The sequence below is a fragment of the Pristiophorus japonicus genome, chromosome 26 (genome assembly GCF_044704955.1).
Source record: "Pristiophorus japonicus isolate sPriJap1 chromosome 26, sPriJap1.hap1, whole genome shotgun sequence".
NCBI classification, from domain to species: domain Eukaryota; kingdom Metazoa; phylum Chordata; class Chondrichthyes; family Pristiophoridae; genus Pristiophorus; species Pristiophorus japonicus.
Genome location: NC_092002.1, coordinates 24,796,384 through 24,823,134, shown reverse-complemented (window position 1 = coordinate 24,823,134; position 26,751 = coordinate 24,796,384). Strand labels below are relative to the sequence as shown.

The 26,751-nt window shown below is 50.8% G+C and overlaps 1 protein-coding gene across 2 annotated transcripts in view; it reads right to left on the bottom strand.

Moving 5' to 3' along the window:
• The window catches only part of LOC139239251 (metastasis-associated protein MTA1-like), a 191,257-nt gene that overhangs the window by 52,869 nt on the left and 111,637 nt on the right, over positions 1-26,751 (bottom strand). The window contains exons 4-6 of one of the 2 annotated variants that reach the window (XM_070867950.1): positions 22,587-22,664; positions 18,071-18,206; positions 1,855-1,918 (exon numbers count right to left, since the gene is read on the bottom strand). In XM_070867950.1, the coding sequence (XP_070724051.1) occupies positions 1,855-1,918; positions 18,071-18,206; positions 22,587-22,664 (278 nt within the window). Of the gene's footprint in view, positions 1-1,854; positions 1,919-18,070; positions 18,210-22,586; positions 22,665-26,751 lie in introns of both variants that reach the window. The other variant, XM_070867951.1, reaches the window with a different exon arrangement.

The following is a 26,751-nucleotide window of genomic DNA, read 5'->3' as shown; positions in this document are numbered from 1 at the left end:
GCCCCACACACACACACACGTGCCCCACACACACACGTGCCCCACACACACACACACACACACGTGCCCCACACACACACACACACACACACGTGCCCCACACACACACACACGTGCCCCACACACACACGTGCCCCACACACACACGTGCCCCACACACACGTGCCCCACACACACACACAACGTGCCCCACACACACACAACGTGCTCCACACACACACACGTGCTCCACACACACACACGTGCCCCACACACACACACGTGCCCCACACACACACGTGCCCCACACACACACAACGTGCCACACACACACACGTGCCCCACACACACACACGTGCCCCACACACACACACGTGCCCCACACACACACGTGCCCCACACACACACAACGTGCCACACACACACACGTGCCCCACACACACACACGTGCCCCACACACACACACAACGTGCCCCACACACACACACAACGTGCCACACACACACACACAACGTGCCACACACACACACACAACGTGCCACACACACACACACAACGTGCCACACACACACAACGTGCCACACACACACAACGTGCCACACACACACAACGTGCCACACACACACACACACACAGCGTGCCCCCTCCCCTCAACACACACACATACACACAGCGTGCCACACACAATGTACAGATTGACACACGAAATCTCTGTGCCAGAGTGGGCAGACTCTGGGTTGGGAAGTTTACTCCCACCCCCTGGGGAACAACACATGGTTACGGCAATGCAGGGTTGGGCAGAGGCCAGTGCTATCTGCATGCTGGCCTGAAGTCTCCACGCAGCAATATCTCAATCAGAATTCTTCCATACAGCATGCTGTTCCTGTAGGTGTCATACTTCTTGTCTGGAACACATTCCCCCCGTCATGTTTTGTTAACGACACCTCATTATAAAACATCACAGTCTCCAACTCAGATGATTACCGCGGGATATCTGCTTTACACACACAGCCACACACTCAATGCTCGCTCCTCACAGACACACTCACTCCTCACTGACACACTCACTCGCTCCTCACTGACACGCTCCTCACTCCTCACACTCGCTCCTCACTTACACTCACTCACTCCTCACTCACACTCACTCACTCCTCACACTCGCTCCTCACTGACACTCACTCGCTCCTCACTGACACTCACTCGCTCCTCACTGACACTCACTCGCTCCTCACTGACACTCACTCGCTCCTCACTGACTCTCACTCGCTCCTCACTGACACTCACTCGCTCCTCACTGACACTCACTCGCTCCTCACTGACACTCACTCGCTCCTCACTGACACTCACTCGCTCCTCACTGACACTCACTCGCTCCTCACTGACACTCACTCGCTCCTCACTGACACTCACTCGCTCCTCACTGACACTCACTCGCTCCTCACTGACTCTCACTCGCTCCTCACTGACTCTCACTCGCTCCTCACCGACGCGCTCACTCGCTCCTCACCGACGCGCTCACTCGCTCGCTCCTCACACTCGCTTGCTCCTCACACACTCGCTCGCTCCTCACACACTCGCTCGCTCCTCACACACTCGCTCGCTCCTCACTGACACTCACTCGCTCCTCACCGACGCGCTCACTCGCTCCTCACTGACGCGCTCACTCGCTCGCTCCTCACACACTCGCTCGCTCCTCACACGCTCGCTCGCTCCTCACACACTGCCGCGCATTTTCACGCACTCCTCACTGTTCAGTGACACACACGCGTACACACACACAGTACTCAGCGTATATCGGATAATGCAGGTCACTTCTCCCTGGGCAGACATATTGTACTTGCTCTAGGTGGAGATAACAAACAGAAGAAATCTCACCTCTTTCTCCAGATATGAAAAGACTGCTTCGGTTTCATTGAGCAGAGTCACGCTGCATTTCCCTCTGTATGGAAACAAAAAGGACAGAGCTTGTTGTATTTAAAAGTACGGAGACATAAAACACACAGGTTAACGAAGGCAATCTGGTGTCTATGGCAGGCTTAAAACCTTTGGTGCAATGCAAACATTTAAATTCTAATGCTCTCGGAGGTGGAGGGAGTGAGTAAGTGAGCGTCCGCGAACGAGCATCCGAGAGTGAGCGTCTGAATGCAGGGAGCCCTGTTTCTTTTATATGGGGCTCCAAGTAAACCCAAACCTGGGTGGAAGGGATACATATGGGAATTGGTTGATGCAAAATAAATCTGTGTGGTGCCGACATAAACTGTTTAGTACAATGCAAATATACTTCAGTGAGATTTTGTATAGCATAAAACCTTAAGTAGACTGAAGACGAGCTAATGGGGGGGCGCGCGATGTAAAGGCCACAGATTTACACTTTGGATGGAATCACAGAATACAATCCCCACCTCCATAACACCAATACTGCAATCTCATGTGATAAAGGTAGTTTGATGTACTGAGTCACTATATAATGCTGCACCCGGTTACAAAACACAGCAGGACTAAAACCTTCCCAAATCACTCACAGCTGAAACTTTTACCTGTAGATTAGCAACGTTTTGCCTCTCAATGAAAGTTAACGTGTGAGAGAGAAGAGATTATATAAACTAGTTTGTATAAACTAGCACATAGGAGAAAAGAAAGGCTGGAACCAAACGGTGTGTTGGGGTAGTGCTGGGTTCGATCCAGAAGAGGGATCGGAGTGAGCCAGAGAACGAGCGAGGGTCCGCTGTTATCTGCGGCTCTTCGGGTTACTGCTTTGCGCATAGATTTATGCCCAGGGATCAAAATTTAGCCCAAAGGAAGAGCTTGTAGGTGGATTTAGATACAGCGGGGAACTGAGTTTGCATGTACCAGATCATTCACTGTGGATATGTGCAGTTAAACATCGGACTTTGGTAAATTCCAGGCATGTTCAGAATTTATTACGCAACAATTCAACCCTTTTACAAGATGCAGACAAATCGAACAACCTACTGATTTGGTGTTTTCCAACCCCTGTGCACGTTCGTGTGTCATCTACAAACTTGTGGACACTAATGTCCTTATTCAGATTATTAATGAACAGCAATGGTCTCAACGAGGAGCTCCGCTGGATGTAATACCCGCCCTCCTGTATGGCTCAGAGACATGAACCATGTACAGTAGACACCTTAAGTCGCTGGAGAAATATCACCAACGATGTCTCCGCAAGATCCTACAAATCCCCTGGGAGGACAGACGCACCAACATCAGCGTCCTCGAACACGCCAACATCCCCAGTATTGAAGCACTGACCACTCTTGGATCAGCTCCACTGGGCGGGCCACATTGTCTGTATGCCAGACACAAGGCTCCCAAAGCAAGCGCTCTACTCTGAACTGCTCCATGGCAAGCCAAAGGTGGGCAGAGGAAAGATTACAAGGACACCCTCAAAGCCTCCTTGATAAAATGCAACATCCCCACCGACACCTGGGAGTCCCTGGCCAAAGACCGCCCCAAGTGGAGGAAGTCCATCCGGGAGGGCGCTGAGCACCTCGAGTCTCATCGCTGAGAGCGTGCAGAAACCAAGCGCAGGCAGCGGAAAGAGCATGCGGCAAACCAGACTCCCCACCCACCCCTTCCCTTAACAACTATCTGTCCCACCTGTGACAGAGACTGTGGCTCTCGTATTGGACTGTTCAGCCACCCAAGGGCTCATTCTAAAAATGGAAACAAGTCTTTCTCGACTCCAAGGGACTGCCTATGATGACAATGATGAAAGGTGCACAGCAATATGACAAGCAGATAGGCCTTTAGGCTGTACTGCTAGGACACGATCACGTCAGAAATACTACACTTGGGCGGTACAAGTGCTCTCACACTTGGGGAAAGCATGTCCAGTTTTGGTCCCTACACATGATCATTGAGGCCCTGGAGAAGGTAGAGGACAGTAACAAACTGACAGCCAGCATGCCTGAGCTTTGTACAATGATGATGGGATTAGATTAGCCCAGTTGTATAGGTTACTGGCCAATGGAGCAGGAGAATTCTCAGGCCCTGGCCAGCATTTATCCCTCAAATAACAACAGATGGACTGCGCATTTATCTCGCGGCTGTTTGCCGGACCTTGGTGTGTGTTGCTGTGTCTGCCTAAAAAGCAGTAACTACATTTCAAACGCAATTCATTGGCCGTGAAGCCTGGGAATATCCCAAGGATGTAAAAGATGCTATATAAATGCAAGTTTTTTCCTTTGTTACTGGAGATCAGTTGGCTAAGGATGGTCGAACTAAGGGATGCAATATTAAATCCCTCGGCAAAGCGTTAGGTTCGATGTCCTTCCAAGCAATTTGTCGCCCTCTGGAACAGATTACCAGTGTATGTGGTGAATATGGATCCCCTACAGTCCTTCAGAAGGGAGCTGGACGAGTTCCTGGGGGAAGTAGACATTTAGAGCAGTAGAGGGAGGGCAAGTTGTGGATTGGATGGGATTCGAAGGGTTCAAACGACGTCATCATCTTCTGGAGCTTTGTTTGACCACTTCTGGAGGTCAGACCGGAATTGGCCTCTGTTTCGTTTTGCCTCTCCCAAGAAGTGGCATAATTGAGGGGGGGGGGGAGGGAGGGGTGTCAGTAGCTGCTTCATTTCTGGATGGGATAGGCTTCACGGACTTTTTCCATCCTTTTTACAATGTTTGCATAGCAGATGTGCAGCAATCAGGAAGGAACAGGCTGGTCTTTACTCTGAACAATGTGCAGAGCAAGGATGGTTGCTCATGCAAGACTCGAGGCAAACTCGTAAAATGTCTTTGAATGGTTCAAGCTAAGAGTTTGGGAGCACATGATAAAACTCCTGGAGCTGATTTAGGAGGTGCATGCGAGCTGATTCACTGACCCCTGTCTCACCCAAAAGCGTCAGGCAGTGTCCTGTTACCCATCTCATTGTGGTGTCTTCATCAACGAAGTTGCTCCACATTTCACAGGTACAGCAGCTATTCTCTAGAGTTCAGCATCCCCACTTACTTCTGTAACTCCCTACAATCTGGAGAGCACACAGATTGCCCAATCTCTAGTTAACATAATGTTAGCTGGAAACTGTACCAATAGATCCCTTATGGTATGAACTGGATACCATAATCTTGCATATACTGCCACATATTCTTTTCAGAAAAGTCAGATGGGAAAGCACTCTACTGAGCGGCAGCTAAGTATAAACCAATAGAGCGGGTGCTTTACCGAGAATACAGCTTTAGAAACATAGAAAATAGGTGCAGGAGCAGGCCATTCGGCCCTTCTAGCCTGCACCGCCATTCAATGAGTTCATGGCTGAACATGCAACTTCAGTACCCCATTCCTGCTTTCTCACCATACCCCTTGATCCCCTTAGTAGTAAGGACTACATCTAACTCTTTTTTGAATATATTTAGTGAATTGGCCTCAACAACTTTCTGTGGTAGAGAATTCCACAGGTTCACCACTCTCTGGGTGAAGAAGTTCCTCCTCATCTCGGTCCTAAATGGCTTACCCCTTATCCTTAGACTGTGACCCCTGGTTCTGGACTTCCCCAACATTGGGAACATTCTTCCTGCATCTAACCTGCCTAAACCCATCAGAATTTTAAACGTTTCTATGAGGTCCCCTCTCATTCTTCTGAACTCCAGTGAATACAAGCCCAGTTGATCCAGTCTTTCTTGATAGGTCAGTCCCACCATCCCGGGAATCAGTCTGGTGAACCTTCACTGCACTCCCTCAATAGCAAGAATGTCCTTCCTCAAGTTAGGAGACCAAAACTGTACACAATACTCCAGGTGTGGCCTCACCAAGGCCCTGTACAACTGTAGCAACACCTCCCTGCCCCTGTACTCAAATCCCCTCGCTATGAAGGCCAACATGCCATTTGCTTTCTTAACCGCCTGCTGTACCTGCATGCCAACCTTCAATGACTGATGTACCATGACACCCAGGTCTCGTTGCACCTCCCCTTTTCCTAATCTGTCACCATTTAGATAATAGTCTGTCTCTCTATTTTTACCACCAAAGTGGATAACCTCACATTTATTCACATTATACTTCATCTGCCATGCATTTGCCCACTCACTTAACCTATCCAAGTCGCTCTGCAGCCTCATAGCATCCTCCTCGCAGCTCACACTGCCACCGAACTTAGTGTTATCCGCAAATTTGGAGATACTACATTTAATCCCCTCGTCTAAATCATTAATGTACAGTGTAAACAGCTGGGGCCCCAGCACAGAACCTTGCGGTACCCCACTAGTCACCGCCTGCCATTCTGAAAAGTCCCCATTTACTCCTACTCTTTGCTTCCTGTCTGACAACCAGTTCTCAATCCATGTCAGCACACTACCCCCAATCCCATGTGCTTTAACTTTGCACATTAATCTTTTGTGTGAGACCTTGTCGAAAGCCTTCTGAAAGTCCAAATATACCACATCAACTGGTTCTCCCTTGTCCACTCTACTGGAAAAATCCTCAAAAAATTCTAGAAGATTTGTCAAGCATGATTTCCCTTTCACAAATCCATGTTGACTTGGACCTAGCATGTCATCTCTTTCCAAATGCGCTGCTATGACATCCTTAATAATTGATTCCATCATCTTACCCACTACCGATGTCAGGCTTACCGGTCTATAATTCCCTGTTTTCTCTCTCCCTCCTTTTTTAAAAAGTGGGGTTACATTGGCTACCCTCCACTCGATAGGAACTGATCCAGAGTCAATGGAATGTTGGAAAATGACTGTCAATGCATCCGCTATTTCCAAGGCCACCTCCTTAAGTACTCTGGGATGCAGTCCATCAGGCCCTGGGGATTTATCGGCCTTCAATCCCATTAATTTCCCCAACACAATTTCCCGACTAATAAGGATTTCCCTCAGTTCCTCCTCCTTACTAGACCCTCTGACCCCTCTTATATCCGGAAGGTTGTTAGTGTCCTCCTTAGTGAATACCGAACCAAAGTACTTGTTCAATTGGTCCGCCATTTCTTTGTTCCCCGTTATCACTTCCCCTGATTCTGACTGCAGGGGACCTACGTTTGTCTTTACTAACCTTTTTCTCTTTACATATCTATAGAAACTTTTGCAATCCATCTTAATGTTCCCTGCAAGCTTCTTCTCGTACTCCATTTTCCCTGCCATAATCAAACCCTTTGTCCTCCTCTGCTGAGTTCTAAATTTCTCCCAGTCTCCGGGTTCACTGCTATTTCTGGCCAATTTGTATGCCACTTCCTTGGCTTTAATACTATCCCTGATTTCCCTTGATAGCCACGGTTGATCCACCTTCCCTTTTTTATTTTTACGACAGACAGAAATGTACAATTGTTGTAGTTCATACATGCGGTCTCTAAATGTCTGCCATTGCCCATCCACAGTCAACCCCTTAAGTATCATTCGCCAATCAATCCTAGCTAATTCACGCCTCATACCTTTAAGTTCTGGACCATGGTCTCTGAATTAACTGTTTCATTCTCCATCCTAATGCAGAATTCCACCATATTATGGTCACTCTTCCCCAAGGGGCCTTGCACATCAGTATTGCTAATTAATCCTCTCTCATTACACAACACCCAGTCTAAGATGGCTTCCCCTCTAGTTGGTTCCTCGACATATTGGTCTAGAAAACCATCCCTTATGCACTTCAGGAAATCCTCCTCCACCGTATTGCTTCCAGTTTGGTTAGCCCAATCTATGTGCATATTAAAGTCACCCATTATAACTGCTGCACCGTTATTCCATGCACCCCTAATTTCCTGTTTGATGCCCTCCCCAACATTACTACTACTGTTTGGAGGTCTGTACACAACTCCCACTAACGTTTTTTGCCCTTTGGTGTTCTGCAGTTCTACCCATATAGATTCCACATCATCCAAGTTAATGTCCATTCTAACTATTGCATTAATTTCTTCTTTAACCAGCAATGCTACCCCACCTCCTTTTCCTTTTATTCTATCCTTCCTAAATGTTGAATACCCCTGGATGTTGAGTTCCCAGCCCTGATCATCCTGGAGCCACGTCTCCGTAATCCCAATCATATCATATTCGTTAACATCTATTTGCACAGTTAATACATCTACCTTATTACAGATACTCCTTGCATTAAGACACAAAGCCTTCAGGCTTGTTTTTTTAACACCCTTTTTCCTGTTAGAATTTTGCTGTACAGTGGCCCTTTTTGTTTTTTGTCTTGGGTTTCTCTGCCCTCCACTTTTCCTCATCTCCTTTCTGTCTTTTGCTTTTGTCTCCTTTTTGTTTCCCTCTGTCTCCCTGCATTGATTCCCATCCCCCTGCGATATTAGTTTAACTCCTCCCCAACAGCACTAGCAAACACTCCCCCTAGGACATTGGTTCCGGTCCTGCCCAGGTGCAGACCGTCCGCTTTGTACTGGTCCCACCTCCCCCAGAACCGGTTCCAATGCCCCAGGAATTTGAATCCCTCCCTGCTGCACCACTGCTCAAGCCATGTATTCATCTGCGCTATCCTGCGATTCCTACTCTGACTACCACGTGGCACTGGTAGCAATCCCGAGATTACTACTTTTGAGGTCCTACTTTTTAATTTATCTTCTAGCTCCTTAAATTCGTTTCGTCGGACCTCATCCCTTTTTTTATCTATGTCGTTGGTACCAATGTGCACCACGACAACTGGCTGTTCTCCCTCCTTTTTTAGAATGTCCTGCACCCGCTCAGAGACATCCTTGACCCTTGCACCAGGGAGGCAACATACCATCCTGGAGTCTCGGTTGCGGCCGCAGAAACGCCTTTCAGTGAGAAGCAATCGATTACCTACCGTTCCTTTTACCAACAAATTACAAGCCACAAAACCCCACCTCTATTACAGGCTAAACCCACTTACGCGTCAGGGGTCCCTGAATTAACTATTGGTTACAAGCAGAATGGGTTTACCATACTCGAGTCTACCTGTCTGACTGGCTCACACTAACCACTTAAAGAAAAACATCACTGTGTATCTGACTGTTAGAGTGCAAGGGAGGGAGGGGAAGAATCATCATCATAGGCAGTCCCTCGGAATCGAGGAAGGCTTGCTTCCACTCTTGAAGTGAGTTCTTTGATGGCTGAACAGTCGAATACGAGAGCCACAGACTCTGTCACAGGTGGGACAGATAGTCATTGAGGGAAGGGGTAGGTGGGACTGGTTTGCCGCTGCCTCCTTCCGCTGCCTGCATGCTCTCGGCGTTGAGACTTGAGGTGCTCATCGCCCTCTATGACCCCTTTATTAACTGTGATGAAGATTTGTGCAATGACTGCCAATCAAAGTGATCACCCCGCCCCATGTGCAAGTTCACAGCTGAGCAGATATTCAGGGGCTGGGTCCTCAGTCAGGGGTCATGGAAAAATCACTGTAGATTCAGGGTGCAACCTGCTAATGGAAGGGACTCAACAACAACTCTGTTGTCTCAATACATGCAATGGTGAACGAGCTCATTAACTAACATTCCCAGCTGCCCACTGACCAGGTTTTTTAATGTCGTCAAAAAAAACACAACCTTGGGAGGTGAACCCTTTGCCAATATCACATTAAAACGACTCCCTTCTAGGCCATAGGTCAAAGCACCAAAATTGCACGTGTGTATTAGACTGCATCATATTGGGCACCGCCTTACACTGTCCTCTGGGCATTTCCAAAAGAATTGACTTTGTTCTGTTGACAAACTTGTACATGATGTTCATCATCCGGAACCAGGTTAATCAGGGGATATGTGGTGTGGCATAGAGCTTTACATGATTCACGAGGGGGTATCAAAATAATAACGGCTTTTATTTATAGAGAACTTATCAAGTCTCACACGACTTTGTTGTATGTGAAGCACGAAAGTGCTTCACATACAACAAAGTGATTTCTGCAGCGAGTTGTGCAGTGAGTATGGCAGCCATTTGCCACACAGTAAGCTCCCACATACCGCAGAACAGTGGCAAATGGAATTTAATTCGGAGAAGTGTGAGGTAATGCACTTGAGGAGGGTTAAATAAGGAAAGGGTACACACATTAAGCAGTAGGCCACTTAGAAGTGTAGATGAACAAAGGGACCTTGGAGTGTTTGTCCACAGATCCCTGAAAGTAGCAGGCCAGGTAGATGAGGTGGTTAAGAAGGCATACGGAATGTTTGCTTTTATTGGCCGAGGCATCAAGAGCAGGGAGGTTATGCTTAAATTGTATAATACTTTGGTTAGGCCACAGCTGGAGTACTGCGTGCAGTTCTGGTCGCCGTATTATAGGAAGGACATGATTGCACTAGAGAGGGTGCGGAGGAGATTTACGAGGATGCTGCCTGGAATGGAGAATCCTAGTTATGAGGACAGAGGATAGGCTGGGTTTGTTCTCATTGGAACAGAGGGGCTGAGAGGAGACCACATTGAGGTGTATACCATTTTGAGGGGCCTGAATACAGTGGATAGTAAGGGCCTATTTCCATGGGTGGAGGGGGCTATTACGAGGAGGCATAGTTTTAAGGTGGTTGATAGGAGGGGATTTATGGGGAAGCTTCTTCACGCAGAGGGTTGTGGGGGTCTGGAACTCACTGCCTGGAAAGGTGGTAGAGGCAGAAACCCTCACCACATTTAAAAGGTTGGATGTGCATTTGAAGTGCCATAATCTGCAGGGTTAGAGCTGGTAAGTGGGATTAGACTGGATAGCCTCTTGTTGGCTGGCGCAGATACGATGGTAAGTACTTCAGGGAATCGAATACGGCCAGAATAATCTCCTGGACTAGTTTTGATCGCCTGGATGGGTCGAAGAGGAATTTTCCCAGATTTTTTTCCCCAATTGACCTGGGATTTTGTCTATTTTTTTGCCTCTCCCAGGAGATTGCAAAGCTTCGGTTGGAGTGGAGTGTAAAATGTTGCGATGCATGAGGTATCGCAGTTGTGTGAGGCGGTCTGGTTGGGCTCGGTGCTCTTTACCTTTCCACCATTGTTCATAGATTTATGTGTAACCTTCAGGGCTGCTGACCGAGGGCCGTGTGGCTTTGTCGGCCGGCACGGACACAATGAGTCGAAATGGCCTCCTTCTACGCTGTAAATTTCTATGTTTCGAAACAATAAAGAGAGGAAAGGCGATGTGGGTTGAAGTCGGAATATTGGCCAGGGCATCAGGAGAACTCCATGTTGGGGTCATTAACTGAACAAGTGGATCAAACAGGTGGGACCTCACTTTAACATCTCATCCAAGAGATGGCACCACCAACAGTGCAGCACTACCTCAGTACTGCAGTGCAGTGTCAACTTAAGATTTATATGCTCAAGTCCGGGAGTGGGATTTAAATGGAAACCTTGAGTTAAAGGCATCAATTGGAAGATACAAGGGACGTCTGCCTCAACTGGTGATTGGTATCTGGGGTTCTTGTGGATCCGACCCGAGATTGGGCACAGCTCTTTGTGACAGCACTAGGTTTGGGCCGCCATCTTGGAAAGGTGGGGGGTGGGACACGCATCTTTGCCAAAGCCCCTCACATGACTTGGATTCATTATTTGAAGACTAAATCTTGGCATTGGATCTAAAATACCAGAATGGTTAGTCCATCGCAAGCTGCCCTGCAGAGGTCTTCCTACAACATTGAAAACGGATGTACGTCCTAAAGCTGATCAGCAAACAGGTTCGTGACTATAGTAGCCCGACGTGTACAATCCCGTACAACTTTCCACAATCTTCAGGTTCTCTTTACTTAACCAAGACCCAGATTCCACTACAGCACAAGCCCGACGTGGGGCAGGAGATGAGACAATGCTCCCATCTCCACGGTTCAGTGTGTTTTGCTGCAGAGACACAAGAGGTTGCTGCTGTCCCTCCAACGGTAGAATGATGCCATGGGGCTTTATGCAGTCCATGCGATGGAGCACGATGGAGAATGGTGCCATGGGGCTTTATGCAGTCCATGCGATGGAGCACGATGGAGAATGGTGCCATGGGGCTTTATGCAGTCCATGCGATGGGGCATGATGGATGTCCACCCGCTGGGCCATAAGACGGCACACTCACATTTTACACTCACAAGGTCACTTCGGAAGTTCTAGCTATCTGTCAATCTGTAGCGAGAACTCAAGCTTGAAATCAGCAGCTGTCTCGTGCCCTGATAGTAACTTTGCTCCTGTGGGGTAGGCAGGAGGACAGGTCGAGGTGAATGGGGCCTCTCAGTGGTGAAAAACTCATTAAGCAGCATTTATTTTACAGGCAGAGGCCCCATGATTGCTCAGTAAATTATTCACAAAGGTCTGAATAGCTTGAAGTCAAAGTACACCACTGATCTTGGTGCACATCCCAGTTTGAATATGGTAATAAAGACCGCTAGGGGTAGGCGTGATGTTGTCAGAGCAGAGTATTTATACACTGCTTTTACATTCGTCACTGTGATATACCTCAAGGTTACCGAGAGGCCGAAACAGTCACACTGGAGAGTGAATGCGGTGGTCTTCCTCCTTCCTGCTGCTTCATGTCATGGGTAGGCTGGCAGTCCAGCTTGTGCTGTAGTGGAAGCTTGCTGTAGTGGAAGCTTGCTGTACAACATACCGCAGAAATCTGGGTCTTCATTAAGTACAGTGGACCTGACGGTTGTGGAAAGTTGTACGGGATTGTGATAGATTTCACATGTCATTGACCCAAGGTACAGTGCAGCAAATTCTCCCTTCCCAAATCCAATGGTAAGCCATCTTAATAAATGGATAGAGTCACAACACTAGAATTCCTGCTGCTACCTACAGCATGTCGACAGCACAATACCTTTAATTTAACAGAATGGGATGCACCAGCTCATAGAATCATAGATCATGGAAATTTATAGCACAGAAGGAGGCCATTTTGGATCATCGTGTCCACGCCAGCCTTAAGAAGAGCTATTCAGCCTAATCCCACTTTCCTGCTCTTGGTCCGTAGCCTTGTAGGTTGCGGCACTTCAAATGCACATCCAAGTACTTTTTAAAGGGTGCAAGCATAACCTCCCTGCTCTTGTATTCGATGCCTCGGCTAATAAAGGCAAGCATTCCGTATGCCTTCTTATCCACCTTATCTATCTGGTCTACTACCTTCAGGGATCTGTGGACATGCACTCCAAGGTCCCTCTACACTTCTCAGTGTCTTACCATTTAATGTGTATTCCCTTGCCTTGTTAGCCCTCCCCAAATGCATTACCTCGCATGTCTCTGGATTGAATTCAATTTTCTACTCTTCTGCGCACCTGCCTCTGCTATTTCCTCTTTTGATTTTCTGAACAGCCTGGGATACATTTCATCCAGGCCTGGAGATTTATCCACTTTGAAAACTGCGAAGCCCCTTAATACTTCCTCTCTCACTATGTTTATTTAATCTAATATTTCACACTCCCCCTCCCTGATTGCAATGTCTGCGTCATCCCTCTCCTTTGTGAAAACATTGATATCTTCCTGTAGTCGACAGCTCGCTTCTTAATTATCAACCACACGGTCAATTTTTTTATCATCTGCAAACTTCTTAATCATATCCCCAACATTCAAGTCTAAATCATTGATATACACCACAAAAAGCAAGGGACCCAGTACTGAGCCCTGCGGAACCCCACTGGAAACAACCTTCTGGTCACAAAAACACCCATCAACCATTACCCTTTGCTTCCTACCTCTGAGTCAATTTTGGATCCAACTTGCCACTTTGCCCTGGATCCCATGGGCTTTTATTTTTGTGACCAGTCTGCCATGTGGGACCTTATCAAAAGCTTTGCTAAAATCCATATACACTACATCGTACACACTGCCCTCATCGGTGCCTCCTGGTTACCTCCTCGAAAAATTTAATCAAGTTAGTCAGACACGACCTTCCCTTAACAAATCCGTGCTGACTGTCCTTGATTAATCCGTATCGTTCAAAATGAAGATTTATCCTGTCCCTCAGAATTTTTTTCCAATAATTTTCCCACCACTGAGGTTAGGCTGACTGGCCTGTAATTACTCAGTCTAACCCTTTCTCCCTTTTTAAACAACGGTATGATGTTAGCAGTCCTCCAGTACCACACCTGTAGCCAGAGAGGACTGGAAAACAATGGTCAGAGCCTCTGCTATTTCCTCTTTTGCTTCTCTGAACAGCCTGAGATACATTTCATCCAGACCTGGGGATTTATCCACTTTCAAAGCTGCTAAGCCCCTTAATACTTCCTCTCTCACTATGTTTATTTCATCTAATATTTCACACTCCTCCTCCCTGATTGCAAAGTCTGCATCGTCCCTCTCTGTGAAAACAGACGCAAAGTATTCATTAAGAACCATACCCCATCTTCTGCCTCCACACATAGGTTACCTTTATGGGACCCAAGTTTCGGGCCGGGCTGGACCTGGACGCCCGTTTTTCGCGCCACAAAGTGCGCCTAAAAAAAACTTACCTATTCTCCGGCTCTCTGCAGGCCCTCTGGAGCTGGGCGCGGCGCATCACGAGCTGTGGGGGGCGGAGCCAGGTCCCTGCGCTGAAAACAGTGCAGGGACCTCTGCACATGCGCGCTACAGTGGGCGCGCATGTGCAGTAGCTCCAGGCGCCCAAAACTGTGGGAGGGGCCCGAAGCACGCAGCCCCTAGCCCTGGCCGAATGGCCTCACTGGGGCTGCATGGATAAGGCTCCTCCCACCCGACCGGACCCCCGCTCCTCCCCCGGGCGACTCGACCTCTGCTCCCCCCCGGCGACCCGACCTCTGCTCTCCCCCCCCGCCACCCCAGACCCGACACCACCTACCTGTAAATCCAGTCTTGGGTCCGGCCGTTCAGCCTCCTTCTCTCCCTCCCCCCTCTCCTTCCTTCCCTCCCTCCCTCCTCTCTCCTTCCCTCCCTCTATCCTCTGTCCTTCCTTCCTCCATCCTCTCTCCTTCCCTCCCTCCCTCCTCTCCTTCACTCCCTCCATCCTCTCTCCTTCCCTCCCTCCATCCTCTCTCCCTCCTCCTCCCCCCCCTCCCTCCATCCTCTCTCCCTCCTCCTCCTCCTCCCCCCCCGCCCTCCTCCTCCTCACGGCCGTTCAGCCTCCTTCTCTACCTTCCCCCCCCTCTCCCTCCCCCACTCTCCTTCCTTCCCTCCCTCCCTACTCTCTCCTTCCCTCCCTCCTCTCTCCTTCCATCCTCTCTCCTTCCCTCCCTCCATCCTCTCTCCTTCCTTCCTCCCTCCTCTCTCCTTCCATCCCTCCTCTCTCCTTCCATCCCTCCATCTCCCCCCCACCCCCCTCCTCCTCCTCCCCCCCCCTCCTCCCACCCCCCCCCTCCACCTCCCACCTCCCTCCTCCCACCCCACCCCCTCCTCCTCCCCCTCCCCCACCCCTCCTCCCCCCTACCCCCCCCCAACCACCCTCCTCCTCCATCCCCTGCCCCTCCCATCCCCCCTACTCCCCCCCTTCTCCTCTTCCTCTTCTCCGCTCCCTCCCCCCTTCTCCGCCCCCCCTCCTCCCCCTTCCAACCCCCCTTCTCCCCCTCCCCTCGCTGTCAGAAACACAGACACTGACAGACAGAGAGTGAGAGACACAGACAGACAGACATAGAGACAGAGATAGAGACGCTGACAGAGACACACTGGGGGGGCCGTCCCAGCAGGCTGTTGGAGGACTCCCGGTGCTGCAGTCGGTAAGTAGAAAATGTTTTATTTATTGATTTTTTAAAAAAATTATTTTTTATAAATTTTTTTTGATTGATTTATTGGTTAATTTATTGATGTATTTATCATTTATTATTGATGATGGCTCTTTATTTGTAAAACTGAAGTGTTTAATGTTTGTAAACTTCCCTTTAAACACCCCCCCCCCTTTTCCTACGCCTAATTTGTAACCTACGCCTGATTTTCTAAAGTGCAGACAAGGTTTTTTCGAACGTACAAAAATCTTCACTTACTCCATTCTAAGTTAGTTTGGAGTAAGTTTTCACTGCCTAAACTTTGAAAACAGGCGTAAGTGGCCAGACACGCCCCCTTTTGAAAAAAAAATTCTGTTCCAAAATGAAACTGTTCTAACTGACAAGAACTGGAACAAACTAAATGCCGAGAATTCAAATTTCTAAGATACTCCATTCTAAACCAGTTGCTCCAAAAAAAACAGGAGCAACTCAGGCCGAAACTTGGCCCCACTGTCTCTAATAGGCCCCACTCTTTTTTTAGTTATCCTCTTGCTCTTAATGTATTTATATAACATCTTTGGGTTTTCCTTGATTTTACTTGCCAATATTTTTTCATGCTCTCTTTTTGCTTTCCTAATTTCCTATTTAATTTCACCCTTACACACACTGTATTCCTCTAGAGTCTCTGCAGTGTTGAGTTCTCGGTATCTGTCATAAGCCTCCCTTTTTTCCTTTATCCTACCCTGTATAGAAACATAGAAAATAGGTGCAGGAGTAAGCCATTCGGCCCTTCTAGCCTGCACCGCCATTCAATGAGTTCATGGCTGAACATTCAACTTCAGTACCCCATTCCTGCTTTCTCGCCATACCCCTTGATCCCCCTAGTAGTAAGGACCTCATCTAACTCCTTTTTGAATATATTTAGTGAATTGGCCTCAACAACTTTCTGTGGTAGAGAATTCCACAGGTTCACCACTCTCTGGATGAAGAAGTTTCTCCGCATCTCGGTCCTAAATGGCTTACCCCTTATCCTTAGACTGTGACCTCTGGTTCTGGACTTCCCCAACATTGGGAACATTCCTCCTGCATCTAACCTGTCTAACCCCGTCAGAATTTTAAATGTTTCTATGAGGTCCCCTCTCATTCTTCTGAACTCCAGTGAATACAAGCCCAGTTGATCCAGTCTTTCTTGATAGGTCAGTCCCGCCATCCCGGGAATCAGTCTGGTGAACCTTCGCTGCACTCCCTCAATAGCAAGAATGTCCTTCCTTAGGTTAGGAGACCAAAACTGTACACAATACTCCAGGTGTGGCCTCACCAATGCCCTGTATAACTGTAGCAACACCTCCCTGCCCCTGTACTCAAATCCCCTTGCTATGAAGGCCAACATGCCATTTGCTTTCTTAACCGCCTGCTGTACCTGCATGCCAACCTTCAATGACTGATGTACCACGACACCCAGGTCTCTTTGCACCTCCCCTTTTCCTAATCTGTCACCATTCAGATAATAGTCTGTCTCTCTGTTTTTACCACTAAAGTGGATAACCTCACATTTATCCACATTATACTTCATCTGCCATGCATTTGCCCACTCACCTAACCTATCCAAGTCACTCTGCAGCCTCATAGCATCCTCCTCGCAGCTCACACTGCCACCCCACTTAGTGTCATCCGCAAATTTGGAGATACTACATTTAATCCCCTCATCTAAATCATTAATGTACAATGTAAACAGCTGGGGCCCCAGCACAGAACCTTGCGGTACACCACTAGTCACTGCCTGCCATTCTGAAAAGTACCTATTTACTCCTACTCTTTGCTTCCTGTCTGACAACCAGTTCTCAATCCATGTCAGCACACTACCCCCAATCCCATGTGCTCTAACTTTGCACATCAATCTCTTGTGTGGGACCTTGTCGAACGCCTTCTGAAAGTCCAAATATACCACATCAACTGGTTCTCCCTTGTCCACTCTACTGGAAACATCCTCAAAAAATTCCAGAAGATTTGTCAAGCATGATTTCCCTTTCACAAATCCATGCTGACTTGGACCTATCATGTCACCTCTTTCCAAATGCACTGCTATGACATCCTTAATAATTGATTCCATCATTTTACCCACTACTGATGTCAGGCTGACCGGTCTATAATTCCCTGTTTTCTCTCTCCCTCCTTTTTTAAAAAGTGGGGTTACATTGGCTACCCTTGACATCCAGGGGGCTCCAGATTTGTGAGTCCCACCCTTTTTCTTTAAGGGAACATACTTGCTCTGTACCTTCACAATTTCCTCTCTGACCACCTCCCACTGCTCTGACACTGATTTACCTTCCAGTAGTTGTTTCCAGTCCACTGTGGCTAAATCACCTCTCAGCTCAGCAAAGTTGGCTTTCCCCCAATTGAGAACTTTTATTCCTGATCTGTCTTTGTCCTTTTCCATAACTATCGTAAATCTAACTGAATTATGATCACTCGCACCAAAATGCTCTCCCATCGATATGAGCTGTAAGTGAACAAGAGGTGGAGGTCGAGTTGCACATACAGTTTATACAAACATCTGCTTACCGTATGTGCGTTGCTGGTAAAGACTCAAGCTGTCGTGATAGGAACAGTTCTCGATGTTTGAGCTGGTGCTGCTGTTTTTCTGTCAACTGCTGTGGGTTATCCGTTTCTGTTTCTGTTTCCATTTCCTCCTCCAGATCTTCTGCATTTAAAATCAAAACACAAAACATGACACCGGCTGCTAGCGCACTGAGTGAGGCTGCCTGTTGAAAGCCTGCCATCTCTTCATACTCGCGCTTTGTCTGCGCCCGAGGGAGGCGGTCAGGGGTGGCCAATTATTTGGGCTGGAGGGCCACTGAACAAGTTATAGTGAGCTGTTGAGGGCTGTTCACCAATGTTCCCCCTAAGGCATGTGGCTGCACGGTCGGGCAACAAGGGAACGGTGCCATGCAGGCATTGCATAACCATCAATTCAGATAATAGTCAGAGGCTATCTTACATACGCAACAGGACTGCTTAGAAATGAATCAAAGATAAAAGTTGAAAATGTGGTGCTATCTTCTGGGCTCTGTAAATCCGTGCTGTGAAATAGAACTGTATCCTCTTTAGAGTCTTTGTCAGCATCAAATCCCCACCTCAGTTATCCTCATGCCCCTCTGCAAATATTACTAATGCCGTCCCAATTGGCGCCGGTTGAGAACTCCCCTGCCGTCGTACTCTGGGTACCGGGAGAGGAAAGATGCACTTTCTTCAGTGAAAGTTATGGAGATGAGCAGCCATGATTCTACTCTAAATTGGATAGGACATATTTGAGTATGCAGTGCATTCTGGGTACAGACACCCTCCATTGGTCAAGAATCGCAGATCAGATCCTTTAAAGATTGGGCGAGGGAGAATCCTCTGTGAATTATTAATTTGAATGAAGTATTACTATGTTTTTTCCTTGGCTGCAGTTCAGGTCTGTCTCTGACCCATGAGACGTGAACGTGGATAGATGAATGTGCAGCCCGAGCTCCGGCTCACCTTCCATTTCTGTCCCATCCAGCGGGCCAGATGCAATGACCTGGCGGGCCGGATATGGCCCGCGCGCCGTATTTTGCCCACCACTGGAGTAGGTCACCACCTCAGGAGACTGGAGCCCCATTACTACCTCGCTAACCATGAGCAAGGCCTCAACATTTGGAGAACCACATCATGTTTGCAGCTTTCTAGAGACATCGATGCCTTCCATTACCGGACAGCAGGTTTTCTGGAAATCACACACAACCAGAAAGCTCCTTCGCCAAATCCTCCAGAGAAAATTATAACTTCAAAAACTGTGCCCAATTGGCTTCACTGGCACTTCTCTGATGGTTAACTGGGACTAGATATGCTCCACACTCTCAATGGAAAGGGTAGCATTAAAATACAAGTTTTCTTATAAGGCTAGATCATTCTATGACTAGGCAACAGCACACCAACAAAACACAATGGTGCAAGGAGTAGGTATTAGAAACTGCTGTCTGTGTCAGGGGGACAGAGATAGTGATTCACAGCTAGCCTAATACAAGTTATGGTGAGATTACACTCGGGACAGAGATAGTGATTCACAGCTAGCCTAATACAAGTTATGGTGAGATTACACTTGGGACAGAGATAGCTGCGAAGAGGAAATTAATGACCGTCTTTCCCAGCTGTCAAACAACAATCTCACTAAACTGACATTTTGTTCCTAGTTGGAGACACAGGAACCTCCATTTCTAATTTCCTCCTCCCAATGGGTGCCCACAATTCGGAAGGTGACCGGAAATAGTCAGTGAAGGCAAAAGCACGCAATTAAAATGGGAATGATGCAGTGAGTTAAGCACTGGCCTTTCACCTCCTTTACCTGCTTCCTATCCAGCCCAGGGAAATGGAACACAAGCCTTCACTCTCAGTTGGCTGTAAGGATCTTCCATTAAGAGAGTTTGGGTTGTCTCAACTGAATTGTGTGTCGGCATGGGCCCACTGCACTAAGTTTCTCCAACTGTGTCACTAAACTGGAAATCTCATTCAGAGAAGTCACAGGACTGCTAATGTGGGAATTTGCAGTCGAGGCTGTCCTTTGAGGTTGAGGCTAAAGCAGATTGGTGTGCAAGCAAAGGGAACATCTAATTCCTGCTATACCTGACCGAGAGAGCTTGATGCTGACATTAGAAGTTTGAAGTGGAAAATATATTTCCCCACACCAACAGATAGGTTAAGCGAATGGGCTAAGGTTTGGCAGATGGAATACAATGTCGGAAAATGTGAGGTCATCCACCTTGGGGGGAAAAAAAACAGTAAAAGGGAATATTATTTGAATGGGGAGAAATTACAACATGCTGTGGTGCAGAGGAACCTGGGGTTCCTTGTGCATGAAACTCTTTTGGATTCCTTGTGCATGAATCCCAAAAAGTTAGTTTGCAGGTGCAGCAGGTAATCAGGAAGGCGAATGGAATGTTGGCCTTCATTTAGAGAGGGATGGAGTACAAAAGCAAGGAGGTCCTGCTGCAACTGTACAGGGTATTGGTGAGACTGCACCTGGAGTACTGCGTGCAGTTTTGGTCACCTTACTTAAGGAAGGATATACTAGCTTTGGAGGGGGTACAGAGACGATTCACTAGGCTGATTCCGGAGATGAGGGGGTTACTTTATGATGATAGATTGAGTAGACTGGGTCTTTACTCGTTGGAGTTCAGAAGGATGAGAAAATAATGAAAGGGATAGACAAGGTAGAGGCAGAGAGGTTGTTTCCACTGGTCGGGGAGACTAGAACTAGGGGGCACAGCCTCAAAATACGGGGGAGCCAATTTAAAACCGAGTTGAGAGGAATTTCTTCTCCCAGAGGATTGTGAATCTGTGGAATTCTCTGCCCAGGGAAGCAGTTGAGGCTAGCTCATTGAATGTATTCAAATCACAGATCAATAGATTTTTAACCAATAAGGGAATTAAGGGTTATGGGGAGCGGGCAGGTAAGTGGAGCTGAGTCCACGGCCAGATCAGCCATGATCTTGTTGAATGGCGGAGCAGGCTCGAGGGGCTAGATGGCCTACTCCTATGTTCTTATGCAACACTCTTGATAAATGGAAACTCGCCACCCCTCACACGCCAAAAGAAAATTAGGTTAGAAGCTAAGTCTTGTGCACGGAGGAAGGGGAGGAGAAGTATTTATCTCTCCTTCCTAGCCATGGCTTCGCGAGTTATTAAGCTACACAGACTAAAGGTCCTGAGCTCAAATCCAGATGTGCTGAGTTCGTTACTGGCAGTTTTGTTTTCCAATATTCGTTCATGGGATGTGGGCGACGCTGGCAAGGCCGGCATTTATTGCCCATCCCTAATTGCCCCTTGAGGAGGTGGTGGTGAGCCGTCTCTTGAACCGCTGCAGTCTGTGTGGTGAAGGTGCTCCCACAGTGCTGTTAGGGAGGGAGTTCCAGGATTTTGACCCAGCGACGATGAAGGAACGGTGATATATTTCCAAGTCAGGATGGCTGCCCTTGTCCTTCTAGGTGGTAAAGGTCACGGGTGTGGAAAGTGCTGCCGAAGAAGCCTTGGCGAGTTGCTGCAGTGCATCGTGTAGATGGTACACACTGCAACCACGGTGCGCCGATGGTAGAAGGAGTGAATGTTGAACATAAGAAATAGGAGAAGTGGCCCCTCGTGCTCCGCCATTCAATATCATGGTTGATCTGATCGTGGCCTCAACTCCACTTCCCTGCCCGCTGCCCATAATCCTCGACTCCCCTGTCGTTCAAAAATCTGTCTATCTCCACCTTAAATATATTCAATGACCCAGCCTCCACAGCTCTCTGGGGTAGAGAATTCCAAAGATTCATGACCCTCAGAGAAGAAATTCTTCCTCATCTCCATTTTAAATGAGCGGTTGTGGGGTACCAATCAAGCGAGCTGCTTTGTCCTGGATGGTGTCGAGTTTCTTGTGTTGTTGGAGCTGCACTCATCCAGGCAAGTGGAGAGTATTTCATTGCAATCCTGACTTGTGCCTTGTAGATGGTGGCAAGACTTTGGGGAGTCAGGTGGTGAGACACCCACCACAGAATACCCAGCCTCTGACCTTGTGTTGCCACAGTATTTATGTGGCTGGTCCAGTTAAGGTTCTGGTCAGTGGTGACCCCCAGGATATTGAAAGAGTGGGAGATTCGGCGATGGTAATGCCGCTGAATATCAAGGGGAGGTGGTTACACTCTCGCTTGTCCACACAAGAACCCGTTAGGTGGACTGGTACGGAAAGGATGTGGCAGAAGACGGATTGGTACAGTAACTGCAGGCGTACAGAAGGACTACCAAAGGGAGTTGAGGCACCAGATCCACGGGGCAGGCCAATTCCAAAGTCAAAATGAATTCCACGCAGCACCTTAGCTTTTGACAAAAACAGAATCACAAATTGCCATAAACATTACATCACGCATGCATCGTACCATTTCTTCAGGTGCAGCGTTATGGTCTGTCCTTTTAGTCCAAAGTGAAGAAAAAGTTAGAGCCAGGAACACAAATTTGTCCTGGGGTCCTCATGGGACACGGATTATCGACAGAAAAACCCTGCGAGAGATGGCCATTTACTCACCAGCTTTCGGCAGTGCTTCCGGTGGAACATCTGGGCCCTCGGTGGGTAGTGTTGGGTCACAATTATCCAGCTCTTGACCTGCACAAATCGGGAGCAAATGAACCATTAACAAATGATGAAACAGCTCCTTTTATCTACTCCTATTAAGGGGCAAGCTCTGTCCTTACTTTTTTCTAACTAGAGTTAGTGTGATCGCTTTACAGTGAAAGTAACCGCGTAAGAAAGTCTCACAACGTACTGCGCCACATTTCCCACAGAAAGAGATTTGAAGAAAATGTTAACACATTTGATAGTTGGTTCATAAACCAACTTAAAGGTTCAAAGTTGAAATAAATGTAGGCAGTCTTGAAGGATGGCTTCAGGGTAAAGGCTCCAATTGGGACTACATTGAACAGTATGTTCCACTGCAGGCTTGTGCTGAATTTAGGGGAAATTTTAAAAACAGATCAACCAGGGTTGCTGATCCCAATCACTGTCCCTGTACGGTGGACAGCGGATGATATTGTGACGCTCTCTGAGGTTATACAGCCTGCTGACACTCACTGCTTAGGGCTCACACATGACAAGGTGTAGCTTTGGCACAGTGTACGCTGCCAGTGCCAATGCAACCCAGAGTCAGCGCCTTCAGAGCAAACTGTGCTTCAGGCTAATCAGTGCTACAGTTATACTTGTACAGGACAAGGGTCTCGCTATGGTAAAGCAAGGGCTTCAAAGACCCCTCCCCACATGATGGCACGAGGCACGCAATGGTGCACAGTGCTCCTTTATTCACTCTGCCCCTCACTTCCATCACTAAAAACAAACGAAAGGCTTTCTTCTGGGAAAGAAAAGAAATAGTCTCCCACCGACCTCAAAGGGTTAAGGTAGTTTGAAAGGTCTCTCATGCAGCTCTTAATCCACCAGAGACCAAGCCTGTCCTCCAACACTGGCTGGCACGCTGCCAGCTCTTTCACTGAAACTCCAGATAGACTTTATCACGTGATCTCTGTCCGTGTAATCAATGGGAGCTGAGCAAGAACAACGGGCTAAGCTCCTCCACTCGCTCTGAACAACAGCACCATCTGCCCGTGCACGCTTCGGGCAGCCATCTTGGGCAGATGGGTGATGGCGGGTGAAGGCTGCGATTGATGCAGTGACCAGTCAGCTCCAGGCGGCCATGGCATCAGCAGCTTGTGCACATTAGTTTAGGAAAGGGTCTTGCTGGAAACTGGCAGCACATAATAGAGCTGCGACATCAATTATACTGCATGGCCAGTTAACCCTACAACAACCGCAACACCATTCTGTGAAAATGTTCTGCAAAAAAGTGCCAGGCATGGATCTCGGGCACAGCGCTCAAAGCAAACAATTCAGACACATCACAGCTCGCTTCCCCCTCACCAGGTCAAGAGGCTGAGGCTGGCAGAAGCGCTTTTAAAATGATTTTTTCTGCCACATTTCTCAGCGCAGTTTGCCATCACACCCCCCGCAATATACTGTAACCCCCCCGCCCCCCCCACGGAACCCACTTCCCCTCCCCATATATTGCACGCCCCGGTACCCCCACCCACACACTCTCTCCCCGCCCCACTCTCCCCCACCCCCCCGCACATTCCCTCCCTCCCCGCACACTCCCCCCCTCCCCACTCCCCGCACACTACCCCTCCCCACTCCCCGCACACTTCCCCCACCCCTCCCAGCACACTTCCCACTCCCCGCACACTCCCCCCACCTCCCCACTCCACCCCCCTCCCCACACACTCTCACCCCCCTCCCCGCACACTACCCCCACATCCCCGCACACTCCCCCCCCATCCCCGCACACTCCCCCCCCATCCCCGCACACTCCCCCCCCATCCCCGCACACTCCCCCCCCATCCCCGCACACTCCCCCCCCATCCCCGCACACTCCCCCCCCATCCCCGCACACTCCCCCCCCATCCCCGCACACTCCCCCCCCATCCCCGCACACTCCCCCCCCATCACCATACACTCCCCCCCACCACCCTCCCCGCACACTCCCCCCCCCCCACAACTCCCCGCACATTCCCCCCCTCCCCACACACTCCCCGCCCCCCGCCACACACTCCTACCCCTCCTCTCCCATTCTCCCCCCCCGCTCACACTCCACCCCCCTCCCCACCTCCCCGCACACTCCCCTCCCCTCCCCGCACACTCCCCCTCCCTCCCCGCACACCCACCCCCCTCCCCGCACACCCACCCCCTCCCCGCACACTCCCCCCCCTCCCCACCTCCCCGCTCACTCTCCCCCACCTCCCGCACACTCCCCTCCCCGCACACTGCCCCCTCCTCCCTCCCCGCACACTTCCCCCCCCACTTCCCGCACACTCCCCTCCCCGCACACTCCCCTCCCCGCAGTGCCCCCCCCCCACCTCCACGCACACTCCCCCCCTCTCCCCTCACACACCCCCCCGTCCCCTCAGACACCCCCCCGTCCCCGCACACTCCCCCCCGCTCCCGCACACTCCCCCCCCGCTCCCGGCACACTCCCCTCCCCTCCCCGCACACTCCCCTCCCCGCACAGTGCCCCCCCCCACCTCCCCGCACACTCCCCCCCTCTCCCCTCACACACCCCCCCGTCCCCTCACAAACCCCTCCGTCCCCGCACACTGCCGCACACTCCCCCCCCACCCCCCGAACACTCCCCCCCCCCCACCCCCACCTCCCCGCACACTCTCTCCCCCCCCCCCTCCCCGCACACTCTCTCCCCCCCGCCCCCTCCCCGCACACTCTCTCCCCCCCGCCCCCTCCCCGCACACTCTCTCCCCCCCCGCCCCCTCCCCGCACACTCTCTCCCCCCCCGCCCCCTCCCCGCACACTCTCTCCCCCCCCGCCCCCTCCCCGCACACTCTCTCCCCCCCCGCCCCCTCCCCGCACACTCTCTCCCCCCCGCCCCCTCCCCGCACACTCTCTCCCCCCCGCCCCCTCCCCGCACACTCTCTCCCCCCCGCCCCCTCCCCGCACACTCTCTCCCCCCCGCCCCCTCCCCGCACACTCTCTCCCCCCCCCCCTCCCCGCACACTCTCTCCCCCCCCCCCTCCCCGCACACTCTCTCCCCCCCCCCTCCCCGCACACTCTCTCCCCCCCCCCTCCCCGCACACTCTCTCCCCCCCCCCTCCCCGCACACTCTCTCCCCCCCCCCTCCCCGCACACTCTCTCCCCCCCCCCTCCCCGCACACTCTCTCCCCCCCCCCTCCCCGCACACTCTCTCCCCCCCCCCTCCCCGCACACTCTCTCCCCCCCCCCTCCCCGCACTCTCTCCCCCCCCCCTCCCCGCACACTCTCTCCCCCCCCCCTCCCCGCACACTCTCTCCCCCCCCCCCTCCCCGCACACTCTCTCCCCCCCCCCCCCCGCACACTCTCTCCCCCCCCCCCTCCCCGCACACTCTCTCCCCCCCCCCCTCCCCGCACACTCTCTCCCCCCCCCCCTCCCCGCACACTCTCTCCCCCCCCCCCCCCTCCCCGCACACTCTCTCTCCCCCCCCCCCCTCCCCGCACACTCTCTCCCCCCCCCCTCCCCGCACACTCTCTCCCCCCCCCCTCCCCGCACACTCTCTCCCCCCCCCCTCCCCGCACACTCTCTCCCCCCCCCCCCTCCCCGCACACTCTCTCCCCCCCCCCTCCCCGCACACTCTCTCCCCCCCCCCTCCCCGCACACTCTCTCCCCCCCCCCTCCCCGCACACTCTCCCCCCCCCACTCCCCGCACACTCTCCCCCCCCCCACTCCCCGCACACTCTCCCCCCCCACTCCCCGCACACTCTCCCCCCCCACTCCCCGCACACTCTCCCCCCCCACTCCCCGCACACTCTCCCCCCCCACTCCCCGCACACTCTCCCCCCCACTCCCCGCACACTCTCCCCCTCCCCCGCACACTCTCCCCCTCCCCCGCACACTCTCCCCCTCCCCCGCACACTCTCCTTCCCCCCCCTTCCCCCGCACACTCTCCCCCCCTCCCCCGCACACACTCCCCCCCCTCCCCCGCACACACTCCCCCCCCTCCCCCGCACACACTCCCCCCCCCTCCCCCGCACACACTCCCCCCCCTCCCCCGCACACTCTCCCCCCCCTCCCCCGCACACTCTCCCCCCCCTCCCCCGCACACTCTCCCCCCCCTCCCCCGCACACTCTCCCCCCCCCTCCCCGCACACTCTCCCCCCCCTCCCC